The 24,513-nt window shown below is 37.6% G+C and overlaps 1 protein-coding gene across 1 annotated transcript in view; it reads right to left on the reverse strand.

Annotated features, from left to right (window-relative positions):
• Positions 1-6,072: 6,072 nt before the first annotated feature.
• Positions 6,073-24,513, reverse strand: part of TMEM67 (transmembrane protein 67) — a 50,740-nt gene continuing 32,299 nt past the window's right edge. Inside the window, exons 21-28 of the mRNA XM_007537400.3 lie at positions 23,519-23,659; positions 19,152-19,232; positions 18,540-18,656; positions 13,888-14,004; positions 13,683-13,787; positions 11,827-11,929; positions 8,685-8,827; positions 6,073-7,541 (exon numbers count right to left, since the gene is read on the reverse strand). Coding sequence (XP_007537462.1) covers positions 7,461-7,541; positions 8,685-8,827; positions 11,827-11,929; positions 13,683-13,787; positions 13,888-14,004; positions 18,540-18,656; positions 19,152-19,232; positions 23,519-23,659 — 888 coding nt within the window. The 3' untranslated portion in view covers positions 6,073-7,460. The remainder of the gene's footprint in view (positions 7,542-8,684; positions 8,828-11,826; positions 11,930-13,682; positions 13,788-13,887; positions 14,005-18,539; positions 18,657-19,151; positions 19,233-23,518; positions 23,660-24,513) is intronic.

Consider the following 24,513-nt stretch of genomic DNA (forward strand, 5'->3'; position numbering starts at 1 on the left):
TGATCACCACTCTCCAGTTAAAATCTAATTTATCAAGGCTCCCTAGAGTCAGGGATATTAAGAACTAAACATAATACCATAGATAAGATTTGAGCAGCTCATAAGTTGGCTAGTCAATGCAGTTAGAAATTATATTCATGTTACCCTGGTGTTGTTTCATGTCACTTTTGTTGGCCTGGCAAAAATGTGCCTTTTTCTGGAGCACAGTTATTGGGTCAGGCCCAGCCCTTTAGATGGCCATGTCAACATTTACCTCAGATATGCCACAGAGTATTTGCTAAGTAAATATGATATATTATTTGCTCTGTGTTGCAAAGTCTACTAACCATCACACACAAAGAAATAAAGAAGTGGGGGAGTCGGGCTGTAGCGCAGCGGGTTAAGCGCAGGTGGCGCTAAGTTCAAGGACCGGCGTCAGGATCCCGGTTCGAACCCCCGGCTCCCCACCTGCAGGCAGGTCCCTTCACAGGCAGTGAAGCAGGTCTGCAGGTGTCTGTCTTTCTCTCCCCCTCTCTGTCTTCCCCTCCTCTCTCCATTTCTCTCTGTCCTATCCAACAACAACGACATCAATAATAACTACAACAATAAAACAACAAGGGCAACAAAAGGGAATAAATAAATAAAAAATAAATAAAAATAAAAAATAAATAAATTTAAGAAATAGAGAAGTGGGAGATTCAGTCAGATCCACTTCTCTTAGAATTCATGACTTTTGCTCTTAGCAACAAATCTATTCTGTATCTTTATTCTAAACATGCAGATAGCCAAAAATACGATTACATGAGACAGTTTCCTATAGCTTTGTAATAAAGATAACAGACGATGACAAATATTCTGGGTGCAGAAAATCTTGTAACCCTTTACCTTCTGATGGTTAGAGCTTAGTCATTTACAGAGGCATAACTGAAAATGTCATTTAATGAGTCTCTCTAGACTTGGCATTGCTGTTGTCATCTAATACCGGCAATTAAAAAGAATACATGAAATGACACTGAAATATTGATTAAAATATAGGGATATCAGGGAGCTATCTCAATTTCAGAGCATGGGACTGGCATGCCTGAGTTCCTAGGTTCAATTTCTGGTACTGTCAGATGACAGTGCTGAGTGGTAAAGTTGTGTTTTCCTTCTTTCTTCCTCTCCCTCTCCCCCTCGCCCCCATCTCATAAAACATATATTTAGAAATAATAAAGTTGAAATATAGAGAATCAAAGTGCCATGCAAACACTAACAATAATTATTTCCAGTCAGAGTTGGCTTGAGCAAAGTTCAATAGTGACATAATAGAAGGAATAAAAGAGTTTATGATTCATCTTAAAACTATTTTTTAATGTCCTGACCTGCTAACAGTTTTTTTTTTTTTCCTTCTGCAACAGTTCTGACCCTCAACCCCTCATAAGGCAAATAGCTGCTAAAGAAAATTGGCAAGATGGAAACATGATCTGAATAATAGCTAGGCCTCAGCAAGGAGCAGACTGTCCCCAAATAGGACTGGAGCTTTGACTTTGCCTTTGAGCTCTGAGCTTGGTCTCTACCCCCTTCTAGGTGACAGTTCTTTGACATTGTGTGTAGTAATGGCTTCCAGAGAGAGTCCAGTAAATAAATGTTTGGTGTTTTTAACTCGCCAAAACAAAGTAACATCTAGTCTTTGTCGCTGCATGGGGGAAAGCTGAGAACATGAATGGATCCAATACTTAGGTTTTCCCTGCTTCAAACTATATGCTTAAATTGAAGTAAATCCTTTTCCTCTTGCTCATTAGTATTGCTCAGTAGTCAAATGGCACACCCAGAGTTACTTAAAACTTATTTTACTGAGAAAGGCAAAGAGAGAGAGAGGGTAGGTGGGAGAGGGGCCAGAGTACTGCTCAGTTCCAATATGGTGGTGCTGGGGATTGAACTAAGGTCTTGGGGCCTCAGGTATATTAACACTGCTTTAACAAGATGCAGTCTCTTTACAAGGTTGTTCTTACCTCAGGGCTCATGCATGTGCTGAGCATGTGACTTCATGTAAATATTCTTATTTTATTTATTTAATTTATTTATTTATTTACTTTGCCTCCAGGGTTATCGCTGGGGCTGGGTGCCTGTACTCCAAATCCACTGCTCCTGGAGGCTATTTTTCCTATTTTTGTCATTGTTGTTGGATAGGACAGAGAGAAATGGAGAGAGGAGGGGAAAACAGAGAAGGGGAGAGAAAGATACCTGAAAACCTTATTCACTGTTCCATCCTGGTTGACATCTGCTCATCCTTTATGTCTGCTAAAATAAATATTCCCCCCACAGATATTTCCAGATTACTCAAACTCATTTAGGGGTGTTTTGTGTTACTATATATCACAGGTTTTCTTTTGGTGATTGTGGGAGGCAGAAAGGCTCCTAGCTATGTCCACATCCTGATGGTCAGCATCTGTGAACACATGACCTATCCTGATAAAAGGTATCTTGCAGATATGATTAAAGATCTTGAGATGGGATTACCTGGTGGACCCCACTATAATCATAGGAGTCTTTATAAGTGAGAGTCAGAGAAAGGTTTAAAGATGCTTGTATCAGAGTGGTGTTCTAACTTTTTTCTTTCTGTCCCATGTGAAACTCACTCTCTTTTGTAATAAATCTTAAAAATAAAATAAAGTAAAATAGGTAGGAAAATGGAAGTGGCGATGGATAGTGTGCTCTCTGCTCCTCATCCTGTGAGCACAAGCTCATGTCCGTGAGGATCACCAGCCTAAGAATGTACTGTGTCCTCTACTGCCATCTGCTGTCTCTTATGACTTCAGGTAAACACAGCACAGTGACCAGAAATTAAATTTTCATGTCCTTAAATGGTTTAGTCCATTACAAATAGGACTGCTATGAATATATTCACAGCTCTCTTGAAATTGATCTTTTTGTTTTCTATGAATAGAACCCTAGCAAAGAGATTGTCTTGAAATTCCTTTGCCTTTTCTTGTTTGGTGCTTAAAGGAATCATGTGAGATCAGTCAGAAGCAGAATGAATACCAGATAATCTCAGGTATAGGTGTAACTGTAGAAGGAAGACAAGACAAAATACAGGATGAAACTTGGGTGAGGCATGGTCTGTCGCAGCAAGACCAAGAATGGGGTAAAGGAAAAGAGAAAAGGGAGGAGGATGAGTAGGCATTTAGGACCCAGTCACAGTGGTGGAAGAGACCTGGGTTGGTGGGAGTGGTGTGCAGACACCTATCATGGACAAATGTCACAGAAAGATTATAAACTGCACCCAATTACTCCAAACCAAACTGACATGCCCAGATCCCCACTTGCTCCTGATCTATCCATTCACATTTTAGACAAACTCATGTGAAGATGGTAAATTAGTATGGCTAAGCCCTTCATACCTTGTGACTTCATGTAAATATTCTTTATTTTATTTAATTTTGCCTCCAGGGTTATCGCTGGGACTCAGTGCCTGTATTACGAATCCACTGCTCCTGGTGGCTATTTTTCCCATCTTTGTCATTGTTGTTGGATAGGACAGAGAGAAATGGAGAGAGGAGGGGAAGACAGAGAAGGGGAGAGAAAGATAAGACACCTGCAGACCTGTTTCACCACTTGTGAAATGACCTTCCTGAAGGTGGGGAGCCAGGGACTCAAACTGGGATCCTTAGGCCAGTTCTTGTGATTCATGCCATGTGCACCTAACTTGCTGTGCTACCTACCACCCATTCCCCCACGTAAATCTCCTTAATAACATGGCTCCTGCTTTCTTTTCTGGCTTTTCCCCCCCATCAGAGTTATGCTATTGCTGTCATTTCAGGGCCTACACAACTCCACCATACCTGGCAGCCATTATGCTTTTTTCCTCTTTTCTCTTTTACTTAGAAATGGTGAAAACCTAGAGAGGGAAAGACACTACAGCACTGTTTCATCATACATGAAGCTTCCCCCCAGCAGATGGGGACCAGGAGCTTAAACCTGGATGTTCAAGCACGGTAACATGTGAAGGCTACCCAGTGGGCCACTGCCCAGATGCCCTAACCACCCCCACCCTATGAAGCATTCTGTGTTCTTTTACGTAATAGTCAAATATGGCCACAAAAGGAGGCACAGGACTCAGGAAGATTTTATTATATGCAAAGGTCCTAGAGGAAGTACATTGTCATTGTTGCTGGATAGGACAGAGAGAAATGGAGAGAGGAGGGGAAGACAGAGGGGGAGAGCCATGCCACCCACAGAGGGTCACATGGAGAAGCACCAGTGCTGGTCAGGAGACCTAGGTCGAAGTCTTTATTGTTTTCCACAGAGGAAAGACTTTAGGACTGACTATTTAAAAGTTACAGTAGGCTCTACACTATTGGAGTGGTTCCTAGTTGTTCAGTACTTGGCCTTCAGTGGATAAATGCAGTGGAATAGTGCCTTCAGCTACGTATGGGTCAGACAGAGAGTGCCCAGTTTTCATTACAAAGATGTGCTCCAAGCTAGAGCTTTTGCTTACTCAAAAAACTGGCTAGTCTCAGGACAGTATCTTTTAATAGCAGATTCAATACAACTTTTCTCAGATCAAAACCCTTATAACAGATGTACAATTAAGAACTTTCACTATATGATACTTTACAAAATGCTGTAATTACTGGATATATATGCTTCCTCTACTGCAATGACCCTCAAGAGGTTAGAAGTGAGAAGTATCAATGTTTGAATGGACATATTAGGAGTGAGCAGATGAAAAAACATCTCTTTGAAGGAAAAAATTCTCTCTTCCCCTTGTTTTTATATTCGAGCCATGAACCACATCTACAATATGTGCCTTTATCTTTCACCAGGACCTCTTCATGGTGAGGCCGGGGTGGCTGAGATAGAAGCAATGTTCAGCACTGTCATTGTTCAATCACTGGAAACAGTAGTTTGGGCTTTAATATTATGGAATTTATCAGCAAGTTAGAAAATAAATTTGAAGCAGATAGTTTAAACAAAAATTTATAAAAACTCATATTCATTGTTTACTCATTATTATGTCAACTTTAATGTGTTAGTCCTTACAAGTGATATGCAAAGGATTACTATTTCCTTTATATAGAGGCAGAATTAAACTCATAGGTGCCAAATGACATGGTTTAAGGATCCCAAACCACATAAGTGACAAGAACATTTCTTTATCTCTGCAGCTTTCATAAAGGCATCCCCCTACTGTACCCCTCAAGAAACCAGAGTTCAAATACTTGATTTATTAGCTCTCTTTCATTCTCCTAAGTCATCCTCCAAATTTACAGAAAACTATAACTTTTACTTTGGTAATGGGACCTTTACCTGAATAGTGTTTATATTTCTAAATGCTACTTCATATAACACACATTGAAATGGAAACAGAAACACCAAATGTTTTATTCAATATTTAAAATTTTAAATATATGCATTATTTACAGTACATTTAAGAATTTAAATATTAATACAGAATGAAGACTTGTTTGTGAGTGAATGATTGTTACCCTTAAAATACAAAAATGCTTTTCAAGAATATGGTATACAATGACAAAGATTATTAAAGAATATATTGAAAAAAATCATATGGAAAATAGCTCAGAATTTACAGCAATCATATTTTCAACCTTATTTTTTCTTCTCATTTAAAACTAATTTAAGGATACTGACTTATGAAGTCTAAATTTGCTTGAAAAAAATCATCAGGGGTCAAATGGTATTACCTGGTTGACCCAGGTTCAAACCCCTGCTCCCCATGTGCAGGAAGGAAACTTCACAAGAGCTGAAGCAGTACTGCAGCTCTTTCTCTTCCTCTACCTCCCAGACCCCTCTCAATTTCTCTCTGTCCTATCAAATTAAAATAAATAAATACAAAGAAAGAAAGAAAGAAAGAAAGAAAGAAAGAAAGAAAGAAAGAAAGAAAGGAAGGAAGAAAAGGAGGGGAAGGGAAGGGAGGGGGAGGTGAAGGGAGGTGAGGGGAAGAGAGGAGAGGAGAGGGGAGGAGAGGAGAGGAGAGGAGAGGAGAGGAGAAGAGAGAAGAGAGGAGAAGAGAGGAGAAGAGAGGAGAAGAGAGGAAAGAGGAGGAGAGGGGAGGGGAGGGGAGGAGAGAGGAGGGGAGAGGAGGGGAGAGGAGAGGAGGAGAGGAGGGGAGAGGAGGGGAGAGGAGAGGAGAGGAGGGGAGGGGAGAGGAGGGGAGGGGAGAGGAGAGGAGGGGAGAGGAGAGGAGGGGAGGGGAGAGGAGGGGAGGGGAGAGGAGAGGAGGGGAGGGGAGGGGAGAAGAGGGGAGAGGTGGGGAGAGGAGGGGAGAGGAGAGGAGAGGAAGGAAGCTGGGAGAGGTGGATTCATCATGTAGGCATTGAGCCCAAACTTTGATTTCAAAAACTTTCATCGTCTTTACTATGACTGGTGGAGATAGCTCACTTGCAAGTACACCTGAGCAGCCATGCATGCAACCCAAGCTCAGGTCCTGGCCCCATGGGATTGTGAGAAGCTTCAGTGCTGTGGTGTCTCTTCTGTCTCTAGGAAAAAGTCAGCCCAGACCCCTAGAAACAATCAAAAACTAAATAAAACTACTATGTCAATATAAAGTGGTAAATGTACAATTCATTGGTATTTACAATTTTTAAACATAATTGAAGGCAGATACATGAAATGTTAACTAAAAATGTATGAAAAACTGTGGTCCAAAAAGTGGCACAGTGTTTGATAAAGCATTGGATTCTCAAGCATGAGGTCCTAAATTCAGTCCCGGACAGTACATGTACCAGAGTGATGTCTGGTTCTTTTTCTCTCTCCTTTCTCATTAATAAATAAAATCTTTTACAAAAAATGTATGAAAAACTATATTGGAGTAAATGGCACACATCATAATTTATAAGTATAAATGACATCAGAAATATAAACATACTGACTCCATGGACAGAGTACACTGACCCAGGAACACAGGTTTGCAAAGGAATGAATATGTATCATCTTATAAGGTGCCTAGTAATCCACAAATGAGTTCACTGCCAGCCAGGATGAACAACTCAAATAAGGAATACTAAGTCAGTCATCATAGAGTTTAAAATTTTTCTAAGCAAACCTGAAATACATTTGTAATATTTATTAAGTATAGTATGTGCAGATCAAGGAAAAAATTGAAAACTGGGTTTGAACTTGAAGGCACACAGTTTTGTTAATGTGAAGGAAGATAGGAAAACTCATTTATAAAACAGAGACAACTGATGGGGACTGTTTTCAATCCTGAAAGCAACTTTTTTTTTCTTCTCCATTGTCAGTGCTTATGCAATTTATGAGTTAGCAAATTAAATGTCATATGTAATAGGAAATATTTCTACTACAACACATAATATATTCACAAAACAATTTGTATATCCACAAGTTATAAAAATAAATGTTTCTGTAGATTAACAAATACAAAAATGAATTTTTTTAAAAATATGACAAAGTAACCTGTTAAATAAAACAAGACATTTTGCCATAATTGCAGTATGACTTTAAATAATCAATTCAATACATTAAATTAGAAATCTTTGATCCACCAATGTTTTTGATGCCAAATTCTTCTGTCCTATTGTGTTACGAATAAATCTAAAAATCTAGGGAAAAAAATCAAATAATTCAGATTAAAAATATAAGTAAAATTAAATACTCACATAAGTAAATCCAATGAAAATATCTAAATTAAACTAGCTAATTATCTTTCTCATACTCAACATCTGAATTCCATGGTGATACACAAAATTATTTCATGATTGTCTTCTTAAATAATATCAGAGTATGTTCCTATTTAGAATATATGAACAATACAAATTTTCTGGTGTTCAAAGGAATACACTAATAAATATTTGCGAAAAATTTCCTCTACTTCTTTGAAAATATCAAAAGAACCTTTTTTTAAAATTTTTTTATTATTATTTATTTTCCTTTTTGTTGCCCTTGTTTTTTTATTGTTGTTGTAAGAATCTATCTTTTAGGGACAGAAGTTGTCTCTAGATCTCTATCAGGCACTAATAAATTACATATTAGACACATATACTTCCTTGTCACAGTGGGGAGACTTGGGCAATAATAGTAACAACACGGACTGGAGAGAGAGCCAACCAGGAAGGCTGCATGCCTTGCCATATTGTGGCTCAGGTTCAAGCCCCCTACAACACTGGGTGTTGCTATGACACTCAGGGAAGTTCTGGTGCTATGGTGCCCACTCTCTACTGGAAAGAACAAGAGGCCTAATAGAGGCGAAATCATGTATGCTTGAGGTCCCAGCTCAAATTAATGTGTCATTTTTTGAATTCTCCACTTCAGGCTCCACATGAATCCTTAAAGGTGTTTTTCTAATCATACCAGGAGGGACTGTGTGAAAGTCACAAGTTAAAGAAGGGGTTTATCACTGTGAGCTAGCAAAAATGCATGAAGAGGATGAACTAGACTTTAACTACTGCTCACTTCTGGTACCAAGGATCAGCATTTAAGTGTCTTCCTACTGGATTCCTTTCACATTTGCTGTAGCTACTTATGCCCTGAATAAGACCCAGCTATTCACTGATCCTGAATGTAGAATGCTGTTAAATATTATTACTATTTGGGGAGGGGGGAGCAGGGGTAGGTAATTTGAATGTTTTCAAATTCTAAGTTAAAATAGACATTGTTACTCTCTGCCATGAAAACAAATATGTACTTCCAATATAAATGTTTTGAAAATAAATCCAAAAGTTTATTCATTTATTTATTTTATTTACCTCTTGTTGTAGGTAAGTCAGGCAGGCTGCTAAAATAAAATTTTGGCAAGCTAAATCCACAACACAGAAGAACAGCAGATCAAAAATAAGAAGAGTGGCTTCATTTCCATAATAAAGAACATTGCTGAAAGAGTAACTTTCATCTGTTAGGGAAAAAAGGCAATACATAAGATATAAATTAAAAAATTTAAGATAGAAAAAAAACATGACAAACTTCTGGTATTAACTTTAGGGGATTTAAAACAATGTAACAGAAACAAGTTAATATTTATAATAGTGCTTGATTTTAAAAATTAAGAGTATTTAAATTTGCTAATTTGAAAGATTAGTCAAGGAATACTGCTCATAAAAAAAAAAACACAGCTTTAACATTCAAACTGACAGCTGCTAATTTCCATAAATGTAAGTAACAATCAATACCTTTCAAAGGCCAGGTAATGAATATCTTTTCTCCATTTGTTCAGATACCTAAAGCATATATTAATCTTTAAAAGATGCTCTAAATTAGGGTAAATTTAAAAAAATAGCAGAGTTTAGAAATAGTATATAATAAGCTATAATTTGTATTTCAAATAGCTCACTATGGTTCTGCTGTAAGTTCTCTTCAGGGAACTGTTCTTACAATTAATTTAGGCTTCAGATATCCTGAAAATATATCGAATATAAGGCAAGTTAAAACCAAATCTGAGGGAGGCCTGGCAGGTACACAGTATGCTACAGTACGCTTTTCTATTTGTCCCCTAAGGTTCTGCTTTTAAGAACTTTTCTCATTCCATAAATGAAAACGAGACTCACCTTTTTGTGATGTGAATACATTTTTATAATTCTGGTAAAATTTAAAGATCTTTCACCATACAAAAAAGAAACAGAAACAACAACAACAAACACCATGTTTACAATTTCAGTGTAGTTTGATAATGGAGAAAGCATAATAGTTATGTAAAAAGACTTTCATGCCTGAAGCACCAAAAGCCCCAGGTTCAGTTCCCAACATCACCATAAGCCAGAGCTTTCCAGTGCTTTGGTAAAATAAATAAATAATAAATCAACAAATAATACAAATAGATTAAAAATTCACTGGGAGTCTGGCGGGTGGTGCAGTGAGTAGGACAATAGATTTGGAAACATGAGATAATAAATTTAATCTCAGCATCCCACATGCTAGGCTCATTACTTTGGCTTGTTTGCTTTCTTCCTATCTTGTAAATAAAATAAAATCTTTAAAATAATAAAAGGGAGCTGGGTGGTAGCGCAGCAGCTTAAGTGCAGGTGGCTCAAAGCACAAGGACTGGCAGAAGAATCCCAGTTTGAGCCCCGGGCTCCCCACTTGCAAAGGAGTTGCTTCACAGGCGGTGAAGCAGGTCTGCAGGTGTCTGTCTTTCTCTCCCCCTCTGTCTTCCCCTCGTCTCTCCATTTCTCTCTGTCTTATCCAACGACAACATCAACAACAATAATAACTACAATGATAAAAAAAAACAAGGGCAACAGGGAGTCGGGCGGTGGCGCAGTGGGTTAAGCGCACGTAAGGATCCCGGTTCGAGCCCCCGGCTCCCCACCTGCAGGGGAGTCGCTTCACGGGCGGTAAAGCAGGTCTGCAGGTGTCTATCTTTCTCTCCCTTCTCTCTCTGTCTTCCCCTCCTCTCTCCAAATATTTCTCTCTGTCCTATCCAACAACAAAGCAACGTCAACAATGGCAATAATAACCGCAACGAGGCTGCAACAACTAGGGCAACAAAAAGGGGAAAAAATGGCCTCCAGGAGCAGTGGATTCATGGTGCAGGCACCGAGCCCAGCAATAACCCTGGAGGAAAAAAAAAAAAAAAAAACAAGGGCAACAAAAGGGAATAAATAAATATTTTAAATGATAATAAAATTCAAGGTAGTTTAGAGCAAAACTAAAGCTGCTCATGGATATCCCACTGATATTCTGCTTTATATAAAGAGATACATGGGGGTGCTGGTAATGTTCTTTATCAATCAAAGAGGCTGATACCAGGATATATTAAATTTGTGGACATTACTGACCTTCAAACTTACAGCTTCTCAAAATATGCACTTCTGTATTTATTATACTCACTATGCATATTAAAAAAAAATAAACAAGGCTAGTTGACATGCTTTTCCTGGGCTGTCTTCCTCTAACATTGCTCCAGCAGTGAACTCATGTGATAAGACTCTCAACTTATTATGTCTTTAATTTCTCCTTAAATCCAGTTACTTGCATTTAACATTTACTGGCCATTTCTTCCTAGATGTCCCAAACCTTCTCCAGCACACAACATATTCAAGAAAAAAAATTCATCCCCTTTGCCTCACAAGTTGGTGCTTGCTATACTAAGCACAGTGGAAGGCACCATCTAGAAAAACCAGCTGGCAAGCAATTTGGATAAGTTCTAACTATTCTCCTCTCCTTACTATCTCTAATTATTCTTTCTTCTTGTCCCCATTACAAATGCTTTATGTAAATCATACCTGCTGAGGACTTTCTGATGGCATCCATGTTAGTTAGCAATGGTTTTCAAAATGTACTAGGCCAAGTCACTGTTTACACTTTTTTGCCTTTTATTTTTCAACAGAGCACTGCTCAGCTCTGGTTTACGGTGGGAGAGTAGAACTGAACCTCAAGGTTCAGTGCTATCATTTTTATTTTTTCCAAGCCATGAGAAAGGCTATCAGTCACACTGAAAGTGACTCATTTAATGATAAGAAGCCAGGTTTAGTAATTATTCCTGACAATTACCTGTACTTTTTATAAACTTAAATTACTGAAAAAAATAAGTACTAATCATAAATGTTATTCTCTTTTAAGTGCTTTACAAGTCTGCCACCAAATGAAAACACTCCCCAAGATACTAATTTTATGTATTTGTTTTACAATCCCTTCTTTGTGCACCATTAATTTTAGAAATCAAGTCTTTTCACTTTCTTTTAGAATAGTTACTGTCCATATATTTGATGTTTGCAGCATGGCACAATAAAATGGAACACAAAATAAAATGAGACACTAGAAAACCATGAAGCTAATTATTTCTTTTATTTTTATATGAACTTATAAACTAAAAGGAAAAGTAATAAACATAAATTCTTTTTTCCCCAAACTTTGAAAATAGTAATCAAATCAGCAAAAACACATAATAGATACCATTGTAAAAGATGCTTTTTTCCATTGGTTCCATAAATTCTATTCCAAGAATTCTTTCAAGAAGTAATTTATCTCTTATGAAGTAATCCATTTCTTTATGAACCTAATATAAAAAGATTCATTTATAAAATAGCTGTGAAGTAAATGTTTTCCAATTAATATAAAATTAGAAGGAAACAAAATGAATACAAATAAAAATCTGGAGGTGGGGGGGGCGATAGCATAATCGTTATGCAAAGAGACTCTCATACCTGAGGTTCCAAAGTATCAAATTCAATCTGTAGTACCATCATAAGCCAGAGCTAAGCAGTGCTTTGGCTTAAAAAAAAAAAGAGAAAGAGAGAAAAAAAGGAAAAATCTGTCCCACTCTACATCTTGGGGACTTACGCCTGCACCATATCATTGTTCCCAGTGGATTTCTTCTCTTTCTCTCTTTCCTTCAGACACACAAGGAAGGAGGGAGGATGGATGAAAAGGAGGGAAGAGAGATAAAAGCAAGACAGCACCATCCATTGAACTTCTCCCTGATGTTGTGTGTGGTGTTCCCATATGGTACAGGGCACTCAAATCTGGGGCCTGAACATGGCAAAGTGTGTTTTCTACCAGGTGAGCTATCTCGGCCATGAAAACCTGTTTATCAAAAAACACTGAACTTAGTACACTGAGTTAGTTATATAAGAACTTTTTTCCAGAACACTTTATTTTGTGGAACTGGGGCCTTACACATTTTTTACTGCTCTTAGGCCACTTTTTCTCTCAGATAGAAGAGAAAAACAGAGAAAGAAAAACAGAAAAACTGTTGCCTCACATCTCTTAAGTAGTGCTGGCTCTTAGACCTGGGTCCTGAGCATAGCAGGCTGACCTCTATCCAGTAAGCTGTATCTTCAGCCCACTTCCGCAATCTTTTTTTTATATTTATTTTATTTATTTATTTATTCCCATTTGTTGCCCTTGTTGTTCTTCATTCTTGTTATAGTTATTATTGTCATCATTGTTGGATAGGACAGAGAGAAATGGAGAGAGGAGGGGAAGACAGAGAGGAGGAGAGAAAGACAGACACCTGCAGACCCTGCTTCACCACTTATGAAGCGACTCCCCTGCTGGTGGGGAGCCAGGGCTCGAACCGGGATCCTTATGCCAGTCCTTGCACTTTGCGCCATGTGCGCTTAACCCACTGCACTACAGCCCGACTCCCCCACTTCCTCAATCTTTTAAATGTCTTTTTGTAGTATTTAGGGTTATGTATACTGAAAATCAGCTTATAATAATGTTCAGGAATATGAAGATAGTGCAACATATATTTTTATAATAAATAATTGTTTTGCTAACTGGTTAACAAAATTTTAGGTCAGATATAGTAAGAATATCATTACCTTGCTAGTAGGTAAATCTCATCTTTTATATAAACTTATTAACTCTAAATCACAGTATTATTAGCTAAAAAAAATTATAAATTCTATTTAGCTGACTGAACAAATACTTTATATAGTTCTCACTAAGTTTTTAATTTTTTTTTTATGCTTTTAAAGTTTTTTATTGTCACCAGGGTTAATGCTAGAGCTCAGTGCCTGCATGACAAATCCATTGTTTTTTTTATATAGAGACAGAGAGAAATTAAGGAGTGAAGAGGGAGATAGTGAGGGAGAAAAAAATTTCTGCAGGACTGGTTTACTGCTTGTGAAGCTTCCCTCCTGCAGATGGGGACTGGGGGCTTCAACCCGGGTCCTTTGAACCTCAGCCCTTATGCATGGTAATGTGTGTACTCTACCAGGTGCACCACCACCCAGGCCCATGGCTACTTTTTAAAAAAATATATAGTATGACTTCAGATTAAACATAAATGTTGATATACATACATGGTCAATGAAAGAGCCAAGAAATTTATTCATTGTATGGTAGGCTTTTATACTTTGTTCAAAAGTACTTGCTGAAGAACTCAATAGTCTAGCAGGGCCATTTTTCTAATGTGAAAAACAGACATGAATGAATACAACAATGTTTCACATTTCTGGTATATAAATAACATATTGGCAAAATATATGAGCTGTATTTCATACACACCCTTGTTAGTGTTTCATGAATTCTGTCATAGTGTTGTCTCATCTGGCTTGAGATAGCAATTTGAAAAGTCTGACCATCTGTGTTGGGTACCAGACCTCTCTGGCTACATAAATTTTCCTGAAAAAATTAAAAGAAGTTAAATAAAAATTAAGATCATAAAATATATACCTACCTCAAAAAAAAACCTATAGTATTTTTCTTTTATTTAGCATCACAAATTACAAGATTCAGAGGTGAAGAGAAATGTTACTGAAGCTATATTTGAGACAAAGAAATTTTACATTAACTATGGTTCCCACTGGCTTCAAGGTTTGGCTATTCCTATTTGTTAAAATTTCTGTTCAAGTCTTTAAATCATATTCATTACTCTAAAACACACACACACACACACACACACACACACACACACACACACACACACACGTATATCACAACCCAGGAAGAAGTGCAGTGCTAAAGCAATGAACTTAAAAACTGAGGTGCCTTCTTTGCATGCATAAGGCAATTACCAACATTTTATAAAATTTAACCTATTTACCAATTTCTCTTTTTTCTTTTTTTTTTTCTTAATTGGAAGCACCATTACTAGTTTTATCTTTTTTTAAAATATTTATTTTCCCTTTTGTTGCCCTTGTTTTATTGTTGTAGTTATTGTTGTTACTGATGTCACTGTTGGATAGGACAAAGAGAAATGGAAAGAGGGGGAGAAAAAGCTAGACACCTGCAGATTTACTTAACCGCTTGCGAACCCCCTGCAGGTGGGGAGCTGGGGGCTCAAACCGGGATTCTTACGCCGGCCCTTGTGCTTTGCACCACCTGCACTTAACCCGCTGCACTACTGCCCGACCCCCTCTCTTTTACCTTTTTAGATAAACCACAGATACCATATCATTCATCTGTAAGTACTTTTGCATGCACCTGTAATTAGTCAGGCCTAAAGAAAAATCATCATGGGACTTTTGATACCTAAAACAATTAACCATTTCTAAATATAAGTTAATATTTAATCCATTAAAAATCATACTTTTTTAAAAATGTTAATTCAATGGACTTTACTATTTGTTTGTTTTAACCAGAGCACTTTATTTATTTATTTATTTATTTATTTATTTATTTATTTTAACCAAAGCACTACTAAGCTCTAGTTTATGGTAGTGTGGGGGATTGAACCTGGGATCTTGGAGCCTCAGGTAGGATAGTCTCTTTGCATAACCATAACGTTATCTAGCCCCTCTGAAGTGTAGAACCACCTGAGAGAGCTCCTGCAGCAGGGACCCTGGCAGTGCAACCCCGCCCCACCCCCATGCATATACGCTTATATTTTTATTTCCTTTTTTTACCAGAGCACTGCTCAGCTATCGATTATGGTGGTGTTGGAACTTTGGAGCTTCAAGCATTTATGAAAATCTCTTTGCATAACCATTATACCATCTCCTCTCCCTTACAAAGACTTTAACTTTGGTTTATTCACTTATTTAATAAAAGAGAGAGAGAGAGGAGACACTAGATCATCACTCTAGCATATGCGTTGCCAATACTTAAACTCGGCCTCACACATGACATCCTGTGTTCTAACACCAAGTTGCCTCCTGAAACTGCCATTTTTTTGGGTAAGGGTCATTAATTTAATTCAGGATCTAAATGAAGCCTATACTTTATCTTTGGTTGTTCTATTCCTAAATCTCATTATTATCTAATGCTCTCCTTTCACCATTGCAACTTCTCCTTTCCACTTCATGACACTGATTTGTTGGATATACTGGAGTAATTTGTCCTGTGAGACATCCTACATTCTGGATCTGGATAATTGTTGCCTGTCCTATTAGTACTTCTTATAAACTGGAGCATAGATCTAGAGGCTTATTTTGAGTTCAATTTCATTAGGCAAGAATTTCATATGTAGTATTATATACTTCCAACTATTATACTTAGGACTAAATTTATGTTGGTTTTCCTAATTTTTTTTTTTTTTTGCCTCCAGGGTTATCACTGGGGCTCGGTACCAGAACTACAAATCCACTGCTCCTGGAGGCCATTTTTCCCATTTTGTTGCCCTTATTGTTTCCCTTATTGTGGTTGTTATTGCTCTTATAGCTGTTGATGCTGTTGGATTGGACAGAGAGAAATCAAGAGAGGAGGGGGAAGACAGAGAGGAGGAGAGAAAGATAGATACCTGCAGACCTGCTTCACCACTTGCAAATCAACCCCCCTGCAGGTGGGGAGCTGGGGGCTCAAACTGGGAACCTTAGGCCGGTCCTTGTGCTTTGCATCATGTGCATTTATCCCACTGCACTACCGCCTAGCCCCCAGTTTTCCTAATTTTTATGAGTAGCAAGATTAAGCCAGTGTTTATAGATTATGTCAACCAGACTAATCACTTTAATGTTTCCTGTCAATCTTCACTTAATTGTTTTAGCATTTACTAACGATTGCAGCCCCTAAGTATTAATGATCAGGCACTACAAAATGGTGACTTTCTAGAATTCTTATCACTTTCTCCTATAAGAAACAACTGCCTCACGGTTTATTTGGTTACTCAGAATTGCAGATTATTTGAAACTGTGGGATAAAACTCAATTCTATTCCGTTTTATACCACCAACATTATCTCCAGGGTTTGGTGCCTGCACAACTTCACCATTCCCGGTGGACTTTCTTTTTTTTTGCCTCCAGGGTTATTGTTGGGGCTCAGTGCCTGAGCTATGAATCCACTGCTCCTGGAAGCTATTTTTCCCCTTTTGTTGCCCTTGTTGTTGTTATTATTGTTGCTGTCATTGCTGCTGTTGTTGTTGAATAGGACAGAGAGAAATCGAGAGAGGAGGGGAAGACAGAGAGGAAGAGAAAGACAGACACTTGCATACCTGTTTCACTGCTTGTTAAGTGACCCCCTGTAGGTGAGGAGCCAGGGGCCTGAACCAGGATCCTTAGGCCGGTCTTTGCACTTCATGCCATGTCCACTTAACCCAATACACTACTGCCCAGCCTCCCTTTTTTAATAGAGGATATGAGACTCAGAGAAAGAAAAAACAGATAGACTGACAGACAGACAGGAGTAAAGACACCTACACCACTGCTCTACTGCTCATCAAATTTCCCTCCTGTAGGTGAAGACTGCAGCTCATTGTAACATATGTGCTCATTCAGGTGAGCCACACCTGGCTCTGATTTCTTCCTTTATCAATATTCAGATGGCTTCCCTAGTGAATTCTACCAAACTTACAAAGATCTAATACCTGGCCTTCCCAAACTCTACCAAAAAAACTGAAGAGGAAAATATTCCTAAACATATTTTATGAGACCAACATTACCAGTACCAAAACCAGGTTATAAACAGCTCTAACCATTAATCGTAATAAAAGGGAAAAAAAGAAGAAAACTAGATCTCTGATAACATAGATGCAAAATTTCTCAACAGAATCTTGGCAAATCAAATCCTCATAAAGAGAATCATTATTCATAAGCAAGTGGGACCCTCATATACATGGGAAAAAAGTATGCTCAGCACCACCTATTATTTTTTAATTAATTTTTACAGTCAACAGTAAAACACAGTAGTTTGCACATGTGAAACATTTCTCAGTTTTCCACATAACAATTCAACCCCCTCTAGATCCTCCTCTGCCATCACGTTTCAAGGCCTGAACTCTCCCCTGACTCAGAGTCTTTTACTTTAGCACCATTTATTATTAGGGAAATGTAAATCAAAACTTTAATAAGATACCATCTCATACCAGTGAGAGTGGTCTGTATAAGAAAGACTAAAAACAGCAGGGGTGCAGAGAAAGGCAACTCTAGTACACTGTTGGTGAGAATGCAGATTTGTGCAGTTTCTATGAAAAATAGTATATTCCTTAATAGACTCAAAATAAAACTGTCACATGAGCCAGCAATGTCAATCCTAGGTATTTATCTGAAGGGGGTGAAGCTCTAATTTAAAAGGACATGTGCAACCCTACAGCAGCTTTACTCATAATAATCAAAACATGGAATCAATATAAATGCCTCTGGATGGATGGCTAAATAAAGAAGTTGTACTATCTATATTAATGAAATACTACTCAGTTACTAAGAAAGAGGAAATCAGGACCAAAAATATCTTACTTGGATAATTTGGTACTTTGCCATGTATGCAACCCAGAGCTGAGCCCAGCCTCCATAGCTGGGCTGAAGTCACTGAAGGAGACTTTGGTGCTATGGTTTCTCACTGCCTCTGTCTCTGTCTACAAAAGTCAACCCAGAGTGGTGAAGTCCCAGAGATGAAGGGAGGAGGGGAAAGTGACTTCTGCAGTAAGATGGATTAAATTTGAGATGGTTAAGTGAAATAACTTAAGTGAAAGACAGTTACCAGATCTCTCATGTGTAGAATATAAACAACCAAACCAAACTCTGGCAAAATGATAACAAAATTAACTCTTAGACTCTAAGAAAACTATAGCATTTACCATAGAGAAAGGAATGAGGATGAGAGAAATGGGAACATGGTATCCTTTTGATAGTGGCTGTGGGTACAGTGAGGCCTATATACATAGAGGTATAAAGCCTGAAATTTCATGGTAAATCAGTGAAACCTGGTTTAAAAAATTAAAGAGAACCAACAATCATCATTCAAACAAAAAAAGATATAAAACAAAAAGATATAAAATACAACCATACCGCTTCTCTTTTAAGATTCATATTCATTTCTTCCATATTAGTATCTGCATGTCCATGTACTGATCTACCATGAATGTAATATCCAAAACATCTATGGGATAACAGGAACACTGATATCTATAAAGAGATTTTAAAAGACCAATTAGCAATTCATCTGTAAGACAATAAAAATTAAGTTTCTCTTTAAATTGCTTCTTTCCTCTTAAAATAACAAGGGCCAAAGTCTTAGAAAATATATAAAGAGGAAAATAAAGGAATAACTGTCAATGAATTTATTTTTTCAAAAGCAGAAGGAAAAGAGATTGAGAATATTTTCAAAGAAAAGAAGATATAAGACTTGATATATAAAAGCTTTCCAGGGACTTTGGGCTAACTGAACTATTTTCTGTCATAGAAACTTCATAATTAAGAAACTTTAAAGAAAAAATACACACAAAAGCTGTAAATATGATGTGTAATCTGTTATAACTATCCCTGGAATTAACAACCAGTGGAAAATTAAGACTGAAAATCTAATCACACCAAATCACTTTTAAAGCCTACTTTAATCTACTCAGGACCTTTAAAAAGGAATAAAACAATGGTTACAAGATAAAGTCAAGAAGTACTTACATTGCTCATACAGCATAAATCAACAAACTGTCGAATTTTATCTTCTATAAATCTCTCATAAAAAACAGTGAAGAACACAATCTGAAACATTAAGCCAAGTTCAAATCTATTAGTTTTTAGGATTTAATTTTCTTTTATAGCCACAGTATAATATCTTAAGAAAATAGAAGTTCCAACCAAGAATAAGGTATCTTCTAATGGTTTCTATAAAGTAAAATCCCACCTGCCAATTTGGACTTGTCTGTCAACGGAAGATTTTGGACTTGTGTTAATGGCTATATCTGTTGTTGTTCTCCTAAATACCAAAGTCATTAGAAAAACTTACTAATTTAGGACTAGTGAAATAGTTCATGGATAGTGTGCTGCTTTGGCATATTTACAATCTAGGTTCAGACTTGGCTCCCACTGCATTGAAGGAACTTTGGTATTTTTCCATTATCTGTATTTTTTTTTAAAAAAATTGCATTTTTTCAGATTAATCTTCTTTTGACAGGACAGACCATAAAATCATATATCATTATTTTATCTCAACCACAGACCAGTGTATTAAATGTTAAAATGGCATGGTTTTAAGTGTTTTCTGATGTTTAAGTAAGGGTACTAAAATGAGACTTTTCTTTTAACTACAAAGAGAAAAGTTTACATTATAAACTTAAGGTATATTTCAGAGAAAAAGAACACACTTCCTAACTAGCCCAATTTAAAGCTGACCCCATTCCTAACTTCCCTCCCCAAGTTTCCATTTACCCTCTGTCTCATCTCCCCACTAAGACTCTTCACAGAGAGAACCTGTCACAATTAGTTACTTGTTCTTACGATAGCATATCTGTGAGCCCCACTATAGCTAGAACACAAAATATATTCACATAGTGTGAACTAATAAATATTTTACAGTAGCTGCTTACTGGAAATACTTTTGTAAATACTATATGCATATTTGAAAAACAGTAACACTCAAATTTTAAAACTTAAAGGAAACCACTTAAAAGTTAAAAAAAAAAAAAAGGGGGGGGACCTGGCAGTAGCGCAGGAAGTTATGTGCACATGGTGCAAAGTGCAAGGATCATCATAAGGATCCCAGTTCAAGCCCCCGGCTCCCCACCTGCAAGGGGGTCACCTCACAAGCAGTGAAGCAGGTCTGCTGGTGTCTATCTTTCTCTCCCCCTCTGTCTTCCCTTCCTCTCTCCATTTCTCTCTGCCCTATCCAACTACAGCAATAACAACAATAATAACAACAACGATAAACAATAAGGGCAACAAAAAGGAAAAAGTAGGCTCTAGGAGCAGTGGATTTGTAGTGCAGGCACTAAGCCCCAGCTGTAACCCTGGAGGCCAAAAAAAAAAAAGTTGAAAAAAGATGACAAAGAAATACTTAGGTAAACAAAAGGAGTAAATAATAAAGTCTAATGTAAGAATAAAAAAAAAAAATTTGAGAATCAAGTATTTTATAAACAAATTTATGCAACTACAACAAGTTGTTAAGTTTACTCTTAAGATACATAAAGAATAAAGATACCCTCAGAATATTACCACAAAAAGAAACACTATAAAAATGACAGTAAAGTGAGAAAGAATAAAATTTGGTGGTAGTGCCTAAACTGGCTATTTCTTACTTCAACAACTTTCTGCTTAGTAACAGGCCCCTCCTTTGAGTAGTTATATTGCTGCCTAGCTAAAAGAGAACAGAACTGTGAGGTATGGCCAGGTGACTGAGTTCTGGCCAAGGAGATAATGAATGCACTTCTGAAAAAGCTGTAAGTTGTCTTCCAACTCAATCCTGAAACTACATCAGCCACTGTGGACCATGAAGTGACCTTAGAATAGAAGCACTGAGTGGCAAAGTATAACAGGCTTATGGGTCCTGATGGCAGATGGAGTCACTAAGCCAAAAATTCACTGTGGACCTCTGGTCCTCTTTTCATGGGAGACATAGAGATGATTTTTATTTTATTCATTGCTATTTTGGATTGTTGTGCTCAATCAAATATGAGAAGCTTCAGACGGTATTTCTTTAAATTCTCTACAACTAAAATGAATCTGATCTATTCACAAAAACTTCTATATTAGTAAATGCACAAAATATTTTCTTATTATATTAATGACAAACAGCAAATCCCATGCCCTTTTGCTCCTATTTTACTTCAAATTGTGATTCTTGTCTTTCTTTTCTGATTGTCAAACTATACCCAATGGCATTTTCCCTACAGCTTAAAATTTGAACAAGTGGAGGCAACACAATAGCTCGCTTGGATAGTGCAACTCCGGCTCTAGCCTGGTCCCTACCAAACTAGAGAAAGGTTTGTTTGCTTTTTACTCTCTATTCTCTCTGCCTCTATCTAAAAATTAATAATAAAGGGGGTCAGGCAGTAGCACGGTGGGTTAAGCACACATGGTGCGAAGCGCAAGGACTGGAGTAAGGATCCCGGTTCAAGCCTCCAGCTCCCCACCTGGAGGGTCGCTTCACAAACAGTGAAGCAGGTCTGCAGGTGCCTGTCTTTCTCTCCCCCTCTCTGCCTTCCTCTTCTCTCTCCATTTCTCTCCGTCCTATCCAACAACAACGACAGTAATAACAATAACAATAAAAAACAAGGGCAACAAAAGGGGAAAAAATAGCGTCCAGGAGCAGTGGATTCGTGGTGCAGACACCAAGCCCCAGCAATAGCTCTGGTGGCAGAAAAAAAAAATTAGTATAGCCACAGGCCCTTTGGAATATAACTAAAATATGCCTACTAGCTATCTAAAAACTGGAAACCCCCCAACTCTTCATCCGCACTATTCCAGCCTTTAGGTTCATGATTAGTCAACAATTTGTTTGGCTTTATATGTTAACTCTCTTTTCAGCCACCAGGTTCCAGATGCTACCATGATGTCAACTAGACTTTTCTGGACAGACAATCCCACCAATGTGTCCTGGAGCTCTGATTCCCCAGAACCCCACCCCATTAGAGAAAGAGAGAGGCAGGCTGGGAGTATGGATTGACCTGTCAATGCCCATGTTCAGCGGGGAAGCAATTACAGAAGCCAGACCTTCCACCTTCTGCACCCCATAATGACCTTGGGTCCATACTCCCAGAGGGTTAAAGAATAGGAAAGCTGTGAAGGGAAGGAGTGGGATGCGGAGATATGGTGGTGGGAATTGTGTGGAGTTGTACCCCTCTTATCCTTTGGTTTTGTCAGTGTTTCCTTTTTATAAATAAAATTAAAAAGAAAATAATAATAATAATATAGTTTGGACAAGTTTTTCCTATTTTTATAGATAGAAATGTAAGGAGACTATCTCATATTATAAACTGTCACCTAAATGCAAGTCTGTGGGAATCAGGGGATCTCAGTTTTGAACGATCTTTAAAAAGAGGTTCTTTAGGGTGGATATTTGTTCACCCATTTTAGGAGGTTCAATACAGTCTTTCTAGAGGTCATTGTTTGCTGACTTTAAAGTTAAAGGAATTTTAAATCAAACTTAATGGTTCTTTCGGTTTGTGGAAGTGTGTGAAAAGAAAGTAAGAAATATAGGTGCTAAAATTAAGAGCTTTAGTCACATCTTATTCATTCACTCATTCATTTTTAAAAATCTTTCATAGAAAAAAAATTTAACAGTAAATGGAATGGAAGTCAAGATGCAAAGCTCAATACCCAAAACTTAAGCAATTAAAAAGAAATCAACGGGCAGGCACACCCAGGAGAGGACACACATTACTATGTGCAAGGACCCAGATTCAAGTCCCTGAACTGCAGGAAGGGAGCTTTATGAGCAATGAAACAGTACTACAGGCATCCCCCTCTCCTGTCTCTCTACACCTTCCTCTCAATTTAAGTCCCTATCCAAAAACGGAAGGAAGGATGCAAAGAAGGAAGGAAGGAAAAATGGGAAGAAGGGAGGAAGGAAATCAGTGTATCACATGCCACATACCTTATAACATGTTTTATAGCTTAAATAATTAAATAATAGGTTGAAAGTTCCATTCTGTTAGTTGCTGTTTCATAGCCTTAGGTGATTCTTTAAGCTTTCTGTGCTGCACTGTCTTCTTCTGTAATACTAGGCTACTAATACCTATTTCTGGGGGCTACTATGAAGATTAAGTATGTTAGTCCCCAACACCACCATATGCCAGAGCTGAGCAGGGCTCTAGTCTCTCATACACAAAATAAATAAACTTAAAAAGAAAAAAAAAGATTAAGTATGTTAATATGTGTACTACAATTAGCACCATGTCTGGATATAATACTTACGTATGAGCTAGGTTTTATTACTTTTGTTCTTATAGTCATTCTCTTTTTGCAATAGAAAGTAGTAAGTGTTCAGTATTTGAGGACGATTAATTGGATAGGATTATAAATATAAAAAGGCTTAAATTAAATTTCATTACCTGTGTAACTCCAATGACTAACCAAAGAGCAGTAGATACTGCATATCTCAAAATGCGGCTATTTGGAGCTATGTAGCTAGCTGGGCTCCTGGAAAGACTAGAAGATGAGTCCATTAGTGCCAAGTTCTTGAATCCTACGACCTGAAACAAAAAGGAGAAATAGTCATTTAAATATACATGAATAAAAAAACTTATCTAGTTTGAAAATGGAAATTTTTTTCCTATTCACTGTGAAAAACTAAAACACTCAAATTTGTACCACCAGTAGAAAATGTATATAAAAATGATTGTCTAGATTTTAATTACAAAGTATTTAATATAAAATATTTAGCAGGTGAGGATAGATAACATAATGGTTATGCAAAGAGACTCTCATGCCTGAGATTCCAATGTCCCAGGTTTAATTCCCCACACCACTATGAACCAGAGCTGAGCAGTGCTCTGGTAAAAAAAAAAAGGGACTGGGTGGTGGTGCGTCTGGTTAAGCGCACGTTACAATGCCAAAGAATTCAGGTTTGAGCACCTGTGCTTAACCTGCAGGAGGATAGCTTTGCAAGTGATGAAGCAGTGCTGCAGGTGGTCTCTCTGTCTCTTTCTTTCACTCTCTCTCTCACTCTCTCTCTCTCCCTCTCCCTATCAAACCCTTCCCTCTAATTTCTGGCTGTCTCTATCCAATAAGTAAAGATAATGAAAAAAAAATTTTAAAGACATAAGATATTTAGCTAGATCAGCTTATAATATCTCGATATGGCAAATATATCACGTTTATTGAGATGTTAAAACATTTGTCACAAAATTGAGAAATAAAGAACAGCGGAAACACAAAGTAGAACTTGAACTAGGTTTGGTGTATTGCACCAAAGCAAAGGAATCAGGAGGAAGGGGAGTATTCAGGTACCTAGTGCATGACTGTGGAGGAGAACCTAAGCTGGGGGTGAGAGTGTTTTGTAGAAAATTGAGATATTGTACATATGTATCAACAGCTGTATTTATTG

Source organism: Erinaceus europaeus, chromosome 1 (assembly GCF_950295315.1).
Source record: "Erinaceus europaeus chromosome 1, mEriEur2.1, whole genome shotgun sequence".
Taxonomy (NCBI): Eukaryota; Metazoa; Chordata; class Mammalia; order Eulipotyphla; family Erinaceidae; genus Erinaceus; species Erinaceus europaeus.